The following is a 19,765-nucleotide window of genomic DNA, read 5'->3' on the forward strand; positions in this document are numbered from 1 at the left end:
TCAGCGCCCTTAACAAACCATGTTTCCCATGATTCTCTGAGGAATGACACGAGTGTTTAAAGTGATAGACCCCTAGGTGCACTATACATTTAGAGCAGTGCGCTAAGTCTTCTGCAATGTATGGAGTACTCGGGGGAGGGTCTGGAATAGCATTGAGAGGATGCAAAGGGGTGAGATGGATTGCAGGGGTCATTGGGTCTGAGGCCCCGTAGAGATGGGGATGAGGGGTGAGGAATAGGATGAAAGCTATTTAAAATTGCCTGAGTTGTATCCCTAGGCTGTTTGAATGGACAAGGCTATTAAAAATAGATAAATGTATCATTTAAACAATTTCTCCCCCCTTTGGTAGATATTGTAGAGGGAATAGTGAACAAAGGTATCTGCGTCCCAGCTGTTAAAGGAATGACCTTCCTCCTTTTTGGAAGCTCTCAGAACTCTTGCATTGTTAACCCGGAATTCTGTGAACCTGAAGGTTAGTACAAAGCCACAGTCTTCATTGTCTCCATTCTATTCCTTTATTGCATCACACTTTTCCCAGAGAAAGGGAGGAGGGTCCTGCAACACCCTCCTTTTGAGGTTTAATTATGTGTATTTTCCTGCAACTTCCCATTTTAATTTAAAAAAGAAAAAGAAAATCCAGATTATTTGCCTGGGAAACGCAAATACAAATTTATCAAAATTACTGGTGCAGTTTTCTTGCTGGAATTTAAGTATGGGCTTCTAAAAAGAGGAAAAAGAAAGAGAAAGAGAAAGAAGATGACTGCTACCAGAAATTCCCCAAGCAAATTCCCCAAGGAGTTTGTCATGAAGGACTGTGTTTTAGAGACATCTTTCCTGTATTTTAATATCCTTCTCTTGACTCATATCTCAGAGCACTATCACAGCTGAGCACACCCCCTTAGGACTGCATTAGATCTCTCAAGTTATAAGTATTGCTGGTTAGGATCAATATTTGGCTTGAATCTCTCTAAGGATCTATGGTAAGTTTATTCTGGTCAGCAATCAATCCGGGAGAACAATCCCCAAAAAATTCACTTCAAGAATGTCATTAACACTTTAAAGAAAAAAGAAAGAAAAGAATCAATTGGTGTCCCATGATTTCTTTTGGAGTCTAGCATACAGGTGTCTCCATTTTAACCTCATAGCAACCTCTTGAGGTGGATTAAGCTATGATAGAGGCAGACAACCAACATAATTGGTTGGCAGCATGCTGGCGGTGGGCAGAGTCACAGCCTCTCTGTTAGTGTGCTTTGCATGCATGCATGCACGCACACACGCACGCACACACACACACGTGCGCGCACACACACTGTCCCTTCTAGTTGTTCTGAAACGACCTAAGTCCTGTTCATGCGTTCTGCTCATGTGTAAACCCCACATGCAAGTGGGGGTGAGAGTGCTGAGATCCACCTCTTGTGCCACCATCCTTGATGCCCACCATATCATGAAATGTGACTGGGTGATGTGGGGCTCACAGTGGCTTCCCACATGATCTAGAACCCCAATCTTGCAGTGTTCCAGAAGGCGAGGAACCAAAGAGCTGTTGGTTCCAACCAGGGCAAAGGAGGCAGCAGACCAATGGATTCAGCCTGTGCAACCCATCCTTCCCACCCTTTTTCCTGAAATGATGCTTTTGCATCTAATCTTGACAGGCCAGAGGGATTTGTTTGCTGTTATAGGCACATTTTGTTGTGTGTACAGTATAACGAATATTCTCCAGGGTTGCCAGACTCAATAGAGGACAGGACTTCTGTGCCTTTAATTGCCCTGCTCTCTTTTGAGTGTGGAAACCTTAAAGAGAAACCAGCAGACCCTTTGTTTAATTTCCATGCAAAGGGTCTGTTGGTTTCTCTTTAAGGTTTCCAGGCTCAAAAGAGAGCAGGGCAATTAAAGGCACAGAAGTCCTGTCCTCTATTGAGTCTGGCAACCCTAATATTCTCCTACACACACAAGCACACCATTTGGGAAATAAAAACCTCTCTGTCTGCAACGTTCATTCTCTAATGACGAGGATAATATAAGGCTCTGGATAAATGTTTATCATTCCATCACTGGCTTTTCCAGGGCTCACAAGATCGTTAAGGTATTCAAACACTGCATTGTGTGACGAGTAACAATGGTATGAAAAAGGAGATGGGGAAACACACCTATATAAATGTCAGGGAGAAACTATGGTGGAAGAACATTTCAGAAGTGGTAGGAAGTTCAAGCCTACAGCTGAATTGTGAGTCATACCTGAAACTTTGGTATGTTTGTGGCAAACAGGGCAACCCTGAACTGGGCTGGGGTCTTGATGCAACACCCCAAATGTCCCTCAAAGGAGCCCCCATGCCGTTTCTCCTGCATCCATTCAATGCCTCCTGCTCCACAAGAGTTGAACAGGTGACCTCACCTGGCTCATCACCATCAAACTAAGGTAGCTACAACCCATCACGGCTGGCTTGACTGAATATCATGCAGCCTGACACCATTGCCAACCCAGTCAGTGGGTGGACAAATAAATAAATAAATAAATAAATAAATAAATAAATAATAATTATGATTATGATTATAATTATAATTATGGGTTGCCAGACTCAATAGTGGACAGGACTTCTGTGCCTTTAATTGCCCTGCTGTCTTTTGAGTCTGGAAACCTTAAAGAGAAACCAGCAGACCCTTTGTTTAATTTCCAAGCAATTAAAGGCACAGAGGTCCTGTCCTCTAGTGAGTCTGGCAACCCTATTATTATTATTGCCAACCTCAGACAGGTGGAGTGCACAAAAGCTCCCCCTCCTCTAGGGATTGGGGGAGGGGGATTTTATTCATCTTGCATTTATAGGCATATCTAGCTTATCTGAGCATTCTGAAACATGTATGCATACAGTTGTTATTCAAAATGTGCATATTGCATTTACCTGAATTTTGCAATGCAGTTCTCGAATCAAACAGTGTTTACAAAAATGGGTATTTCAGGGGAAAGTGTGCATAAAAAGGAATATATTAGTGGGAGAAAACCTACAAAAATGCACTGTATCAGGAGAAATTGCTAACATGAATGCGTACAGTAATAAAAACTGCATACAAAAATCGGCTACCTACCTGTAACTGCATACAAAAATGTGCTTATTAGGAGAAAGTCACACTAAAATGACGAAGAATTTTTAGGAGGATTTTAAAAAAGAAAAAAGAAAACTGTGGCAGAAATGCAGAGGAATGAATTTAAACATTGGGGAAATGAAAAACCGAAAGAACTGAAATGGACAGATCCACCAATTCCTACGAAATGGACTGATTCACCCGTCCCTCCTTGTCCCCACCCCTCCTACTGACAGTGACTGACATTTAGATGGCTTTGGCAAAAGGGAAGAGACGTTTTCACAAAACTCAACTCTTCAGACTGTTGCCCTATCAATGTAGGGTGTGAACAAGGGAGAGCTTAGTCAGTCAAACTTAGAGCTGAAATTCCTGGAGAACGGGGAGGACCACAACTGTAGCTCAGCTTGGCAACCTTCCATTCTGAGCCTGACGGCATGCTTCCCTCCACCAACAGAAATACCAAACTCAGCAGGCCTAAAATAATAATCAACAATGCTAGCAAAACCACACATTTCCCCCTTGCAGAAAGGACTGGAGCAGAATGCAGGGAATATCAGCAAGCGGACGTTTGCCTGGTGGATGCAGCCCTCGTCCCTTGGTCCAAGAAAGGGTTGCAGAGGGAACCCTTGAGAGATTGCCTTGTCCCTCATGCACCCAGCAGATTGCTGTGGTCTGTGGCAAAGTTTCTCCTGCAAGTTCCAAAGAGCGCAAAAGCCACAGCAACGCAGAGCAGGGCTTTTAACGTGGCTGTCCCTAGCTCAGTCGGTAAAGCCTGAGACTCTGAATCTCAGGGTCGTGGGTTTGAGCCCCACATTGGGCAAAAGATTCCTGCATTGCAAGGGGTTGGACTAGATTAACCTTATGGTCCCCTTCCAATTATATATTTCTGTGGAATAGAGTCTTTGTCCACTATTTGCTCTTTCTGGAAAGAATTGAAGGCATTTGTGTTCTGAGAAGCTTCCCCAGCTTTGAATGGGCCTTTGCCATGAGTATCTATGTTTCGTTTTTCCTAGTTTAGTTTTAAATGTATCTGCTGTTCTTTGTGTGCTTTATTCATTTATTGCTTTTCAAAATGATACATTGCCTTGAGACTATTCTATATTGTTGTTGTTTAGTCATTTAGTCGTGTCTGACTCTTCATGACCCCATGGACCATAGCACACCAGGCACTCCTGTCTTGCACTGCCTCCCGCAGTTTGGTCAAACTCATGTTTGTAGCTTCAAGAACACTGTCCAGCCATCTCATCCTCTGTCGTCCCCTTCTCCTTGTGCCCTCCATCTTTCCCAACATCAGGGTCTTTTCCAGGGAGTCTTCTCTTCTCATGAGGTGGCCAAAGTATTGGAGCCTCAGCTTCAGGATCTGTCCTTCCAGTGAGCACTCGGGGCTGATTTCCTTCAGAATGGATAGGTTTGATCTTCTTGCAGTCCATGGGACTCTCAAGAGTCTCCTTCAGCACCATAATTCAAAAGCATCAATTCAAAAGCAATCAATTGAATTGATTCTATATAAGGTGATTAATAAATTGATGATGACCCCAGAACTCATCTTGATCCAATGTGGTATTTCCCAAATGCATTGGACTAGAGATCTCATCATCCCTGACCTCTGGCTGTGCTGACTGGGGCTCATTTTCATGACAACCTTTATTATTATTATTATTATTATTATTATTATTATTATTATTATTACTATTATTATTATTGTTGTTTGGAAATGTGAAAATCTGAATTTAAGGCTGGAAAAATGAGAAACTGGGAGAAACCAAAATGGATCGATTGGGCCATCCTGATGTGACATATGCAGCTCTATGCTGCTGCTCTCTGCCCCCCCACCCTCCCCAGCATCTGCTGCCTTAGGTGGCTGCCTCACTCTACCCAACGACAGGGATGGCCCTGCTTCATCCCCAAGCTGAGTTTTCCTTTGGGGAAAGGCAACAGGGGAACAGGCGGTGCAGGGCTCCGAGTGGAAGCACAACTGAGGCGTGCCCTGCTCAAGGAGGGCCGCACCCGCCTCTGTTCTGATGAACTTCAGTTCCACGTCTATCTTCTCACAGACCATTCATGTTCTTTTTGCCATTTTTTTTTAGGTGTAACCTTCTCTTTTTTCTGGAAGACTCAGGAGCAGCAGACAAAGCCACCTCCTGCATATGGCGACCAGGTACTTTCCAGTGGATTTAAAGTCTACTTCAGTGAAAGCAAAGGGTCTATAGAGCTCTTTAACCACCAGACTTCAAAGAAGTGGGAAGCCGATTTCATTCCGCCAGGTAAATTTGGATTTTTCAGCTCTGTATGGATTCATTGAAATTTAGTGATAAACCATAGCTAATGTATCTTTACATTAAAAGGTCACATTCAAAGGGTCTTAAAAGGCGAAGTATTCTGCCTTTACAGCTGCCTAGCAAAGAAGAGAGTATTGAAAGTATAGATCCTTTCCTCCCCATTGCACTGTGATGGAGAAAAGCTACATCTCTTGAACTTCTCCCTTCCATTATGCAGCTATTATTGGGGATGCCTGCGCTTAAGTTTGCCACAATTCTGCATTGAGAAAAGCTGGGTTCTGTAGCCTGCCAGAATTGCATAAAGGATGCCAAGTTGAATGCTTATCTGCACAATTCTAGTTCCACTAATCGTGAGGTGGAGCAGTGGCGTACTGAAACCTCACTCTCCTGAGCACTAGAAATCTTACTCAGCTTCTGAGAATTCACCAGGCAGTGTCATACAGGCTAGAAACTTAGGGTTGCATCCAACGTTAGTTTGACTCAGAGCAGACCCATTGGAATTGACTAATGTAATTCCATTAATTCCTCCTGGTGAATTATCTAGGAAAGACAAAATAGACTGCTTCTTCACATAATGAATTGCGTCATTTAATTACTCATTGATACCTATTGTGGTAGCCTCTAGTTTGGATGGCTTTAAAGGGGGTGGGGATAGACAAACATGGTACTATATTGAGAAAATGTATTCCCCTCCCCCCATTAAATGCATAGCAGTTACGATTTGCAGACAACCTACACAATAGCATTAGTAGAGGGAAATGAATTTGAGTAGTCCCATTCATGGAGGGTAATGCTATCAATGGCTACTAGTCATGAGGGCAATCTACTACCCTGAAGACCAGATATCTACATGTCTCAGAATACCAGTCACTGGGGAACAACAGGGGGCGAGGGCTTTTGTCCTCATACCTTACTTATGGGCTTCGCATAGCCATCTGGTTCGGCACTGTGGGAAACAGATTGCTGTAGGGATTTTGGGCTGATCCATCAAAAATGGGTTTATAGAGTTAAGGTGTCTGCACTAGCTTTCTGTGCTTTTCATTCAGGTCCCCAATGGACTCATGTTCTGTTTACCTGGAAATCTGAAGATGGCTTGAAAGTCTACGTCAATGGAACCTTAAATACCACTGATCCAAAGGGGACACTTTTCTACAGCTACGATGACTCCAATTCAAACATGTTGACAGGGTCAGAGGGTGACCAGGCTAAGCGTTACGTCAATGGGGCTTTTGATGAATTTATCATATGGGAAAGAGTGCTCACGGCCAATGAGATTGAGCAGTATTTTACTGCTGCTGTAGGTAAGTGAAAATGGTGCTTTTTTTTCTTTCTAGAAAGGATTGCATGCAATCCAGAAGAGATGTACCTAGGGTTGCCAGACTCAATAGAGGACAGGACTTCTGTGCCTTTAATTGCCCTGCTCTCTTTTGAGTCTGTAAACCTTAAGAGAAACCAGCAGACCCTTTGCTTGGAAATTAAACAAAGGGTCTGCTGGTTTCTCTTTAAGGTTTCCAGACTCAAAAGAGAGCAGGGCAATTAAAGGCACAGAAGTCCTGTCCTCTATTGAGTCTGGCAACCCTAGATGTACCAATGTTCTCTATGACCTTGCAGGGGAAGTCTCTTCCCCATTAACTAGGGCTTTGCAAACTCTAGACAAAGTGAGAATGTTGCATGTTGCAAAATGATAATGAGTGCATGTTGAATGCAAATCAGCCATCCACAGCATGGTACCCTCTGGAAATTTTGGACTCAAACTCTCACCAGATATCAATCAATCAATCAATCAATCAATCAAACCAACCAACCAGTTCAGCCAGCGTGATTGACCCTCAGGGATGATGGGAGTCATATTACAATAATTTCTGGAAGGCACCAAGTTGGGGTGGGCTGCCATAGATCGTTTCATTGCCGATAAAGCACCAAACTTTAAGATTGACAAGAGGTGATTGCCACCTCCAAAGTGGAAAAGAGAAGGCACCCGTATTGATCATACAGTACTTACATGGTATTTTTATGATTTTTATTCATGGGACAGATAACACACATCAGGTCAGGCAAGTGGAGGCTGGTTCATTAGAGTGGATAAGGAGCTCTCCCATCAACTCTAGTCTCTCAGCTAGCCCACACCTGCCTGTTTGCTTGCTTACAACTGACATACTTGTCAATTGTCCTGGAAAAAAGGGATCATCCTGTGTTTTCTTTTCCTGTGAGTGGACAGTGTCCAAAAAGGCTGCCACAATCTCGTGTGATTTCGGGCACAGCATCCAAAACACAGGTTTTGGGATCCTGTGACCAGAAAAAAACACTTTTGGGGGAGCCATGATCTTGTGTGGGGCACTTGACTCACATGGGAGTGCAGACCCAGAAGATGGTGTTCCAGATCTAGGCTGCTGCATTGTGTTGGAAGGTACGCAACTGGTCCCCAGAGGTGGAATTGCTTGTCAGTTTCCTCCTGCTTAGCTTCAGGGTTGCTTGCTTAGAATGTAGGAGGGAGGAGGGGGGGGCAACATTTGGACTCATTGTCCTTGGCTCTGGTTCCGCTTGCTGTTTGGGCTTCCTGCATTCCATCCCACCAGCCCCAGTGGGCACCAGCTGACACTGGGTCAGGGTATTTATCCATCCAGCCCCGTATTGTCTACCTTAACTGGCAGTGTCTCTCCAGGGTGTCTCAGGAAAGAAGTTCATTCCCATTATCTGCCGCAGGCTGCTTTTAAATGGAGATGCCGCCCGGTATTGAACCTGGGACCATCTGCATGCAAAGCGTCACTGTGGTTCTGAGCTATGGTCTCATCCCTTAGGAGATTATGTTTAAAAGACTGTGCCAGGAAAATGCTTCCTAGAACAGTTGGTTTGCCTGCGCAGGTATTTACAGATGACTTTTAATACTAGTTGATTCAACAAAAAGAACTGGATTACCTACATGTATCATTGCTTACATAACTCCCTCAAATACCACTCGATGCTTTTATTACACCCCCCCCCCCCGTTTTCTCCTCTCACAATCCCCACTCCTTTTAATTCCACACTCCAAGTTCACCCACGGTTGTACCTTACACAGTGTGTTGTTCAGAAATAAAGAACCGGCGGGGGGGGGGGGGGAGAGAACGGGACCCAATGCTTCTTCTTTTTTAAAAATAAGGGAGTGCAGAAGAGAATTTGCACCAGTGGAATGCGGGGAGGGGTTGGTGTCGGGAGTTGACAGTGCTCCCTCCTGAGCAGGCTTCCTCAAACTCGGCCCTCCAGATGTTTTGATATTACAATTCCCATCACCCCTGACCACTGGTCCTGCTAGCTAGGGATCATGGGAGTTGTAGGCCAGAAACATCTGGAGGGCCGAGTTTGAAGAAGCCTGCTCTGAGGAATGAAGTGCATTGGTTGTGGAAGGCCAAATTAGGTGAGACCCCCAACCACACGATACGTTGTCATGGAAGCTTTTCTTGCAATGTGAGCAGCAGGTTTCAGGTTGGGGAAGTGGATCAGGACCACACCAGAGGGGCAAATGCCTGAAGACTCCCTCCCCACTACCCATAGGAAGCTGCCCTAGTCAGACGCATGGGCCATCTCTCTCAGCATTGTTTACACTCACTCACAGCTGATCTCCAGGACTCCAGACATTGGGATATTCCCAACCCTTTCTGGAGATACCAAGGATTGAACCCAAAACTTTCTGCACAAAAGCCAGATGCCCCTGGGAGGCTTGCCTGGTGCTGTTGTTACACACCCTTAGGTGCCAAGCAAAAACATTCCTCTTCTACCAGGCCTTTGGTTAATTAAACAATTGATGGCCTTAAAAAGGGGGGGGGAGGTATTGTTTTTGTTTGTTTCCATGGTATATATTTTTGTGTTTCTGAATTGTATACCACCCATATATGCCAAGTCTCCTGCTGAAAAATGTGGGATCAGCAGCGGCGCAGCAGCGGAAGTCGCTTCTACACATGTCTGGACATGCGTAGAAGCAACTTCCGGTGCCGCGCTACCCATGTATGGGCACCAGAAATCGGGCAGCGCCAGTACCCACAATGGAGCCTCCCTGGCAGGTAAGAAATCCGAGGGATTTATGGGATTTTTTTCAATCTGGGCTGCCAGCGGGAAACGGTTTAAAATACGGGGGTTTCCCATGAAAAATGGGAGACTTGGCAGCTATGATACCACCCTGTGATCCTCAGCTGAAGGACAGTATAGAAACTTGATATATTATCAGAATAATAACTCAGTACCCCATCCACATTTGAACTGGAGACCCCGCAACTAAGGTACCATTTAAGCTTTGAAAGCCATTATCACAATGGCTCATTGTGTGAAGGGCGTATTGTGTGTAGTTTGTCCCTGATTTACAAACTGCAGTGTGCAGGGAGCCAGCTAAAAGGGGGGGGGCACATTTGAAGAATTGAATGCTCAAAGTAGAGGAAGCTCTCTTGAAGATACCTGGGTAGCTAAGATGCCCTGTTTGCATTGCCCATCTGTTTATTCTGCATGTTAAGGAGGGCAGGCAGGCAGGCAGGCAGCACTTTCAAGCTGGGACAATATTTGCAGGATTGTGTTAGGTTGTTTTGAGTTTTTTCTCCCCCAACCCCCATCCAATCTTACATCAGGTACTGCAGCGATTTTAAGGCACAGGAGCAATTTATATCTAATATTTTCTTTCGTTTCTAGGTGACCAGTCATTGTTTTCTTCAGCAGCTCCATGGGGATGGCAGGGAACTGCAACCCTTCCGATGGTAAGCACATTCCTGGATCTCTTTTCTTCGAGCTGCATATAGGGAAAGGGATTGACTGTTAAACCACTCTGGAAATTGTAGCTCTGGGAGGGGAACAGGGGACTCCTGACAACTCTCAGCACCATGATGAAGCTGCAGCTCCCAGGGTGTTTTGGCGGAAAAGGTGACTGTGCAGATCAGGGCCATAGCTGTCAACTTCCAGGTTGGAAAATAAGGGATTAGCAGCCTCACCCAGTGGTGCGGCCGGAAATCAGTTCTGCGCATGTCCAGACATGTGCAGAAGCGACTTCCGGTGCCGGCTCTGCCCGATTTCCGGTGCCCAGACATGGGCAGAGCGGCACCGGAAATCGGTTCTGCGCATGTCCAGACATGCGCAGAAGCGACTTCTGGTGCCGGGCTGCCCATGTCCGCATGTCTTTTGTCCAATAAGGCCAATCAAGTACCTTATTTGCTGCTCTGTCATGAATTTCTTCACCACTTTCGATGTGTGACAGGGAGCTAGGTCCTGCTGCAATATCCCAGTTACCTCTTTTCCAGCTCTGGAATAACTCTCTTTTGTAGAACCTCAATATATTGTGGTGAACACATCATTCCTTCTATTGGCTGCAGGCTTCTGACACCATAATAACTGAAGCATACCCAAAACATCTTCTTTTGTGGATGCTTGACCGACTGATTGATGTGGCATAGAAAACATGCTTTGTTTCAATTAATTTGCACAGGGGTGTGTGTGTGTGTGTGTGTGTGTGTGTGTGTGTGTATCAGAGATGTCCAACCAGTGATCTACTGGTAGATCCCTGGCTGATCCTGATAGATTATGGGATCCTTATCGTGTACAAAAAGTTATAGGGGAAAAGCTAAAAAAACCTTTGTGCAATCCTCCCCAAAAAAGCTCAACAACTCTGGGCACTTCTCTCCTAAAAAAAGCTAAACAATTCTGGGCAATCCACCCACCCCACCCCATGCACGCTCCTCCTCTCTCCAATGACAATGGGTAGATCACTGCCAGTTTATATATATATATATATATATATATATATATATATATATATATATATATATATATAGATATAGATATAGATATAGATATATAGATATATATATACTGGGAGTAGATCACAGTCTCTTGGGAGTTGGATATGCCTGATATATATATATATATATATATATATATATAGAGAGAGAGAGAGAGAGAGAGAGAGAGAGAGAGAGAGAGAGAGAGAGAGAGAGAGAGAGAGAGAATAGCTGGAAGCAAAGTTTTCAGCTTCTAACTCCCAGCACAAGTACGTCTGTTGCTAGAGCGATCGCTTTGGCTGCTTTCCCTTCCATCAGAATTCGGCTTTCACCCCGCAAGTCTAAAAATGAACATGACCAAAAACTAATGGGATTTTGATGCAGCTGTTATCAAGCATGTTTAGCCTGAATGGGAAGGAAAGCAATTTCCACTCAGTATATGGGTGAAACGTGTCTGATGTGTGTTTTGTTTTGTTTTCCTTAAAAGCTTTCCCGCTTACTGCTTGCTAGTTGTCAGGATTGTTTCACTGCGTTGAGCTGCAATTTAACAGGCTGAAATCCGCGGTAAAAGGTTCTTCTCGTTGTGCCGGCATGTGCTCAGACTAAGTTCCACCACTGCTCCTCAAAACATTTTGGAGGGTCTTTCTGTGGTGTGGCATGTAATGGATAATTTTAGGGGGAAAGCCATGGTAGCTAAACAGAGCCTCCATACCCTGTGATGGACCCCCAGGGTTAGCCAACTTAACCTGCATGCACTACTTGTGAGTACCTGGAGACATTTGGCTGGTTAATCCTGGAAACTGATTGTTAGGCTGGGTAGACCATCATTCTTGACCATTAAGCTTTTGTTCATTGCAGTCTTGCAGCATCATAAAGCAGTCTTCTATACACAGCATACAGGGGTGCATTCAGGGGAGAAGCCGTGACCTCTTCATACCCCTACCAACTAAAGTCAACCATGCCTCTTTATACTAGCTGGCAATGGATCCATTAGGCAACGCCCCATGTCTCGTGATGCTTAGTCATCACATGGTACTGAGTCAGCATTCCCAATTAGCACAGAGTGTTTAACTCCTTGATACCCACAACACTCCGACAGGCCACGTTGACTGGGCCTGATGGGAGCTGGAGGGCCACATACACAAACCACACGTCCTCCTCCTTCTTGGCAAGCAAGGGGAGGAGCAATTTTACCTCTGTAAACTAGTTTCTGCAAACACCCTTCTCTGTCTTCCATCCATCCAGGCAGGCAAGAATTTAATGGCACATTTCAGCCAGGGACAAAACACTCAAAGGGGAGTGGCCTGTGGGGATGGGGTGGTGTGGCTTGGGAAGAGTCTCAAGGGCCATATAGAGAGTCTCAGAGGGCCACATATGGCTCTTGAGACTGAGACTTCCCAACCTTGTTGTACAGTTGGGTTGTGAAGAGCTCCCACAGTAAAGGTGAAGAGCTTCCGCAGGATCAGAATTACAAGAATGGCGAAAGTTTTGGACATTGGGGGCTGGGACAGAGGAGAAAGGTTGTGATGTGGGAAGATCAGGGCAGGGAGAAAGTTGCAGCAGCAAAATGACCCATGAAAACGTATTTCCATCATTTTTGTGTGTGTTTAACTTGGAAGCTTCATTGAGAGCCCTTTCAGGGGCCTAAAAGTGAGATGGAAAATTTCTGAAATAATAATAATAAATACCGGCACCTTTTTTTTCTGTCTATAAGACGCCCCCATGTATAAGATGCCCCCTATTTTTTGGGACTCAGATTTAAGAAAATGGGGGGAGATGGCCTAGAGTATAAGGTGCCCCCTAATTTTAGACATTTTTTCTAAGGGGAAAAAACCACTAGTCTTATACAGTGGTGCCTCGCTTAACGAATGCCCTGCTTAACGAAATTTCCGCTTAACAAAAGGATTTTTCGAGCGGAGGTTGCCTCGCTAGACGAATTCATTTTATGAAAAATTCGTCTAGCGAATCGTTGTTTACCATAGGAATGCATTGAAATTCAATTAATGCGTTCCTATGGGCAAAAAAAAATTCAAAGAAATTTCAATGCATTCCTATAGGATTCGCTAGACGAATTTTTCGCTATAAGAAAAGACCCGTGGAACGAATTAAATTCTTCTAGTGAGGCACCACTGTACATGGAAAATACAGTACTGTATTCTCTAAATTTATCTCTCTAAGATTCCGATGTTAGAGTAGATATCTACCACTTCTAACCATTTTGGGTTGTAGCATTCAGAAGGTCTTATGTTGAACAAAAACAACCATTTATTTCAATGACCTAGGGAGATGAGGAGCAGAAAGTGCTAATATATGCTTTTTGTGTCACCCTTTTAGCTGTCCAGAAATGCATACCAGCCCATAATAATTAACCTTACAGAGGAGAGAGGAAACTTTCACCGGCCATATACCATGTTGGACTATTTAGGAAACCTTTCCCATGCCTTACCCAACGAGTCACTTACGGCAAATACGGCCTTCAACCTTACTGAGGTAAATTTTCTTCATTTCTTCAACTTAATGAGGTACTTTACCAATTGACTGAGGTAAATCTCCTTCACCTGTTAGTGCATTTATTGAAGTAAATGTCCTTCATCTCTCCATCTCTTTATTAAACAAATAAGGCAGTTTGTAGAGTTGGCCATAGGGGACGGGACTGAGGACATAGGGGACGGCCTGTACACTGAAAACAATGTTGTGGGGATGGAATGACAAGGTGGCAAGTACCTCAAACTTGTTTGACTAATGTACCCTTTATTTGCAAGTATTCCCCTCTAATATAATTAGTTTTTGCTTCATTTCTACGGATATATGCATTTTTGTGCACACGGTTTGGGTGGAGAACAAACTATGGAGAAGAGCACATATTTCGTTTAGAAGTACAGTACACCTAAAGATAACCATGTTCCGTTTTGCTTATTGGTTTGAGAAGTGCGAACTAGGTGGTTTCTCGCTAAAAGGCAAACAAAATTGAGTTCCTCTCCCCTGCCCCATCTTTACTCACAGGCCATTTGGCACTTCCTACGGATCAGAGAGAATTTGTGCTGACTTCCCTGGATTTTTCTGCTCTAGCCCCATTATGTAGCTGAGCTAAAGGGCTTCTGCGCTCCCTCTTTGCTTTGTGCACTATGGGCAGCAATGCCTGGAGGATTTTGAGCTTGACAGAGTCGAGAAGTTGCTCTCTGCTAACAAAACTCTGGCACTGATTTCAGAAGCAGGCGGATTATTCCCCTTTTAGCACTGCTGGGCTGGAGCTCTGGCTGTGACAGTAATCAGCTGTGATTTTGACAGCGATTGTCCTGCTAAACCCATGGGTAGCAGATACACAGATTGTTTGCTCAGAAAAAAAGGAAAATAAAATGGATATTAGCCCCCCTCTCTTCCATTTTTTGGGGTCTACCTATTGAATTTTATTCTCAGATGGCCAGAGTGGATGTAATATTATTCATGTGATTGAGCTTTGAATCCTGAATTGCAGGGGGTTGGACTAGATGACCCCTGGGGTCTTTCTATGGTTCTGTGTCTTTAGCCACTGTGTGGGGTGTGGGGGGGGGGGAGAGAGCCAGATTGTGGCATAGGAGGAGGGGTGCTTTTATACTTTTATTTATTACAGTCATACCTTGGTTTAAGTACGCCTCGGTTTGAGTATTTTCAGTTTAAGTACTCCGCGGACCTGTCTGGAACGGATTAATCCACTTTCCATTACTTTCAATGGGAAAGTTCGCTTCAGATTAAGTACGCTTCAGGTTAAGTACGGACTTCCGGAACCAATTACACTCATACCTCGGGTTAAGTACGCTTCAGTTGAACGGTTTGGGTGGAGAACAAACTATGGAGTTGAACCATCACTTTTGTCTGCTACTCTGCTTCCTCCCCCTCCAACTTCCAGTCCAAAACACCTGCTCTACCGCTGAGCTACAGCTAATGAAAACATGTTCTGCAGTGGAAAGGTATAAACCAACTGAATTAATGCAGCGTTGAAATGGGAGAAGGAAACTGTGATAAACTTTTGCAGAGATGGGTCCCTTTCCTCTTCTATTGAAATAATTGCTGTAGATATCCCCGGTTATAAAGATCCTGTCTGGCAACTGGTGTTCTCATATATGTTCTCATACACACCTACACACACACAACACACACACACACACACAAACACACAAACACTCTACAAGCATTTCCCCTCTCCCGCCTTATCCCCTCCAAGGTTTAGTCAGCTTCAAACATTTTGCTTTTGTACATGGGTTTTAATACCTTGAGCATAATGCATAAATGGATGCAAATGTAAATCGGAGTTTTATTGTCCTGTTAGTGTCCATAAATACCCTTCTGCCTTAAAATATCATTGTACAATATTTAATGAGCTAAGCAGCAGGCACATGTGGTTCTCTGTGACATGCATGGATTTTGTGTCTATTATTTTAGAGTGAATATTCACCTGGGGGGCCCTGACTCAAATGCTATGTCCTGGGGGATGGAGGGGATGGGGGCAGAGGGTGTTGATATTGTAACAAAATGACCTGGGGTTTATTTATTTGCAGGTCTTCTTTAAAACTGTGGAAGGTGTGCTTGCGTTTCACGGCTGGAATGAAATGTCACAGGTAACGCCTTGCTACACATGAACTGCAAACCTGTAACCAACTTGCCACTTTTCTTCCCCTAAGATTTTTTTTTAAAAGGGAAGGGGTGCTTCATTTGCTCACCTGTCCACTATATTTCTTCTTCAAACTGCCTCCCCCATTCTGCTTTTTCCTTTGTCCATGGGCTTTGGACTATGTACTTAGTGTTGCAAGTGATATACATAGAACTTTGCTTGCTGGTGTTTGATCTGTGATGGCCCATGCACACTTGGGGCAGATGGACTAGTCCAGGCATCCCCAAACTGCAGCCCTCCAGATGTTTTGGCCTACAACTCCCATGATCCCTAGCTAACAGGACCAGTGGTCAGGGAAGATGGGAATTGTAGTCCAAAACATCTGGAGGGCCGAAGTTTGGGGATGCCTGGACTAGTCTATTTCTGATCCAAGGGTGCCAACTTGAATATTTTTTTTGGGAGGGGGGGGGCTCAGGTAAGCCCTGCCCCACATAACCGATCACATGATCCAGTGTGTGTGTGTGTGTGTGTGTGTGTGTGTGTGCGCACACACACACACACACACAGAATTTGAATGGCAATTCCCATCATTGGAGGCTCAAATATTTTAGGGGGAGGTGAAGGATGTCTGCATTTCTTAGTGCAGAAACAATAGATCTAATGTGTGGAGATCTTTCCCATTCTGATTAATACAAGAGGATTCTAGAAGCTACTAGAAGCTTCTCTGTGTGAGAGAAGCAGGCAGAAGCTTCATGATTGTTTGGGTTATACCCTCCGGGAAGCTGGTTTGAACTAGTTCTCTTATCTCTTTCAATTAAGGTCACGCTGGATATAAATATAGGGCAGAAGGAGCCTGGGTTTTATTTTATTTCTCTTTAGATCTCTCTTCCTTCTGTTGTGCTGTTCTGTACATAGTTCACTTAGTGTTAAGTTTTAGTCTTGTTATAAGTTTATAAGTTTTGCAAGTGCTGCAAACTGGATTTTTATGGACTGTGCCAATCCTGAATGTATTGGATTTGTGACCATTAAGCTACATTTGCCTTCAGCACAAGTAAAGCTCTGCTGGATGAAATATGGCCTCTGCTCTATTTAGGAAACTCTGCTACATGTTTAAGTTTTTCCTCCACACATATGACCTCAGCTCCTAGGAGTTGATTCCTATGTTCTGATCTGTATCATTTTTTAATTAGTTAATTCACGAATAAGGCTTAAATAATAGTCATCATCATGAAACATTATTCCAAACCCTGAATTGAATTGGGGGTGAATCCAGGGTGGGTGGTCCCTAGGTGGTCCTGGATCAGATTGGCCCAATCAGGCGCCAGGGTTGTAGTGTGGGAGTGGCAGAGGGCTTGTGACCCCAGCCACGGATTTTTGGCTTTTTCTTCCAAATAAATTTTTATTAAATTTTCCAGATAATCAAACAACAAAAACAATTCCCCCCCTACATTACATCTTATATTCACCAATGTCAAATCATTTCGCTCTGCCGAGCTGTGACTCGCAGTTCCTTTTTACCCACATGTTTAAAACCAGTTCGTAGGATTTATTTCAGTCCTGCAAGTGCCTTTAAACTTCTACAGTTCTCCATATAGTCAATAAATTTACTCCATTCCCTTTGGAACTTTGTCTCTTCCTGGTTATGGATCCCGCAGGTTAAACCAGCCATGGATTTTCGAGGGGGCACAAAGCATGCGCCCCCATGCAGGTGCCCCAAGCCTGGCCTGGCCCAGTACTCCTCTCCTGGCATCGGAGGAAGCAACACTTGGAGGAGCACCTGGATGGGGCACACTGGGGGCACAGCATGGGGGCTCCTGGTTTGCCCCTCCCAAGTGCTCCATCAACTGGTCTAGCTGCCACCTGTCTGGGTGGGAAGGTGCCACAGCACAGCCGTGCTTGGCTCTGATGCAGTGTGGGGTCACTCCAGCAGTGTTGGCGGTGAGCACTGGGGCTCCTTCACCCTCCGTGCCCTGATTCCCCAGTACATGCACCCCTCCGTTGTGTGCATGCCAGCACTGGGCACTGTGAGCTCATGCAATGCTGCTGCCATGGGCACCAGATCAGCACCCCAGATTATGGTAGGCTATGTGCAGCCCTATCTTTCAACAAGGAGTGCTGGATCTCTCAGTCCCACATTTGACATAAGGTTCCCTTTGCTACTCCACACAATCATAATCGTGGCTCTTTTTTGGTTTGCTTCTCAGACAGTACCCATTGCTCAAGACTTAGTTGAAACAATTGACAGTGTGATGTTTCATGTGGGCCGCAATCTTGGAGGAAGCCCATCAGCCATAACAGTCGAAGGCACATCATCTGTGGCAGGTGAGGCTTATCTGGCACATGCACAGACACCTGTTCTGAAACCAGAATCTGGATAATTGCAATATGACATGTCTGTGTCTGCAGCTTTTCACTGGGTGACAAGGAACAGGAAGACATCCTCCCCTCTTTTAATCAGGGCTGGGGGAAAACTGCATCCATCACAAAAGAGTTTATACAGTGGATTGGAGGGAAGGAAGGAAGAATATTAACCAATGCCTTTTGATTCGGTTGCAGGTCTCCAAAAGTAGGTTTCTAATGGTTCTATGTTTCACATAGTTATTGCAATGATTAGTTGGTGGCCTACCATGCATTGGTCCACACTAATTTAGTCCCGTGCTTAAAAACATCCTATGCTAAGGCTTCTCCAATTCTGCCACCATGAAAAAACTATTTTCTAGCACACACATCTTTCTTGGATGAGGTAGCTGTGTGGGAACTGGGATCCAGGGGCTTCTGATTTTATATTATTGCCTCCAGGAAGGGCTGATGCACAGACCTCTAGAATATGAGACAATACTAGAACTCAGGGGATATGTAATGAAATTATATGCTGGAGGATTCAGGAAGGACAAAAGAAGCTACTTCTTGTGCAGCACATAGTTAAACTGTGGAACTCGATCCCACAGGAGGTAGTGATAGCCACCAGCACGGATCGCTTTAAAAGAGGATTCGACAAATTGATGGTAGATAAGGCTGTCCACGGCCAGTACCTATGATGGCTATGTTCCACCTTCACTGTCACAGGTGATATGCTTCTGAATACCAGTTGCAGGAAATCGCAGATGGGAAGAGCTTTGTTGCTCTCAGATCCTGCTTTCAGGCTTCCCATGGGCATCTGGCTGGCCACTGTGAGAGTAGAATGCTGGACTAGATGGGCCTTAGGCATGATCCAGCAGAGCTGCTTCTATATTATTATTTGCCCATTTGCCGCAGGCCATTTTCTGCTCTTATACAAGCACATTGTGAAGCAGCCCAGCACACGGGCCTCACATAGGGACAGCCAATTGTATAATCAGCACTTCCAAAGTTAGAGAATCTGCTGGTGCCTCGACCTACTGCAGCATATGATTCTATGCAGGGCTGCTAAGATAGGGTTGCCATATTTCAAAAAGTGAGAATCTGCCAAAGTTGTTCAGCTTTCTAGTTTTGCCCAAAGTTGCCGAGCAAAAAAATGACACTGCTGACATGGTTTGCCATACGTTCGGGCATTTTAGCCGATTTCTGCCTGATTGCTTCAGTATTTCGGATATGTCAAGGAAATTCTGGGCGTAGGGCAACCCTAGCTAACAATTGGATTGGAGAGACAACAAAGAAAGTGGCATTTTCTGCTTACATGGCTCCCTTCTTCTTCTTCTTCTTCTTCTTCTTCTTCTTCTTCTTCTTCTTCTTCTTCTTCTTCTTCTTCTTCTTCTTCTTCTTCTTCTTCTTCTTCTTCATTTATACCCTGTCCATCTGGCCGGGTTTCCCCCACCACTCTGGGTGGCTTCCAACAAATAGCAAAATACATTAAAATATCACAGATTAAAAATTTCCCTAAACAGGGCTGCCTTTAGGTGTTTTCTAAATGTCAGGTAGTTGTTTATTGCCTTGACCTCCGATGGGAGGGTGTTTATTGCCTTGACCTCTGATGGTAGAGGGCGCCACTACCGAAAAGGCCCTCTGCCTGGTTCCCTGTAGCTTTGCTTCTCGTAGTGAGGGAACCGCCAGAAGGCCCTCGGCGCTGGATCTCAGTGTCCGGGCTAAACGATGGGGGTGGAGACGCTCCT

The 19,765-nt window shown here is 44.6% G+C and overlaps 1 protein-coding gene across 4 annotated transcripts in view; it reads left to right on the plus strand.

Moving 5' to 3' along the window:
• The window catches only part of ADGRD1 (adhesion G protein-coupled receptor D1), a 255,643-nt gene that overhangs the window by 19,654 nt on the left and 216,224 nt on the right, over nt 1–19,765 (plus strand). For all 4 annotated transcript variants that reach the window (XM_035097840.3, XM_035097838.3, XM_088659079.1 and 1 more), the window contains 7 exons: nt 350–472; nt 5,166–5,342; nt 6,404–6,658; nt 10,011–10,075; nt 13,424–13,579; nt 15,625–15,684; nt 17,882–17,999. In XM_035097840.3, coding sequence (XP_034953731.3) covers nt 350–472; nt 5,166–5,342; nt 6,404–6,658; nt 10,011–10,075; nt 13,424–13,579; nt 15,625–15,684; nt 17,882–17,999 — 954 coding nt within the window. The remainder of the gene's footprint in view (nt 1–349; nt 473–5,165; nt 5,343–6,403; nt 6,659–10,010; nt 10,076–13,423; nt 13,580–15,624; nt 15,685–17,881; nt 18,000–19,765) is intronic.

The sequence above is a fragment of the Zootoca vivipara genome, chromosome 16, assembly GCF_965207765.1.
Source record: "Zootoca vivipara chromosome 16, rZooViv2.hap1.1, whole genome shotgun sequence".
Taxonomy (NCBI): Eukaryota; Metazoa; Chordata; class Lepidosauria; order Squamata; family Lacertidae; genus Zootoca; species Zootoca vivipara.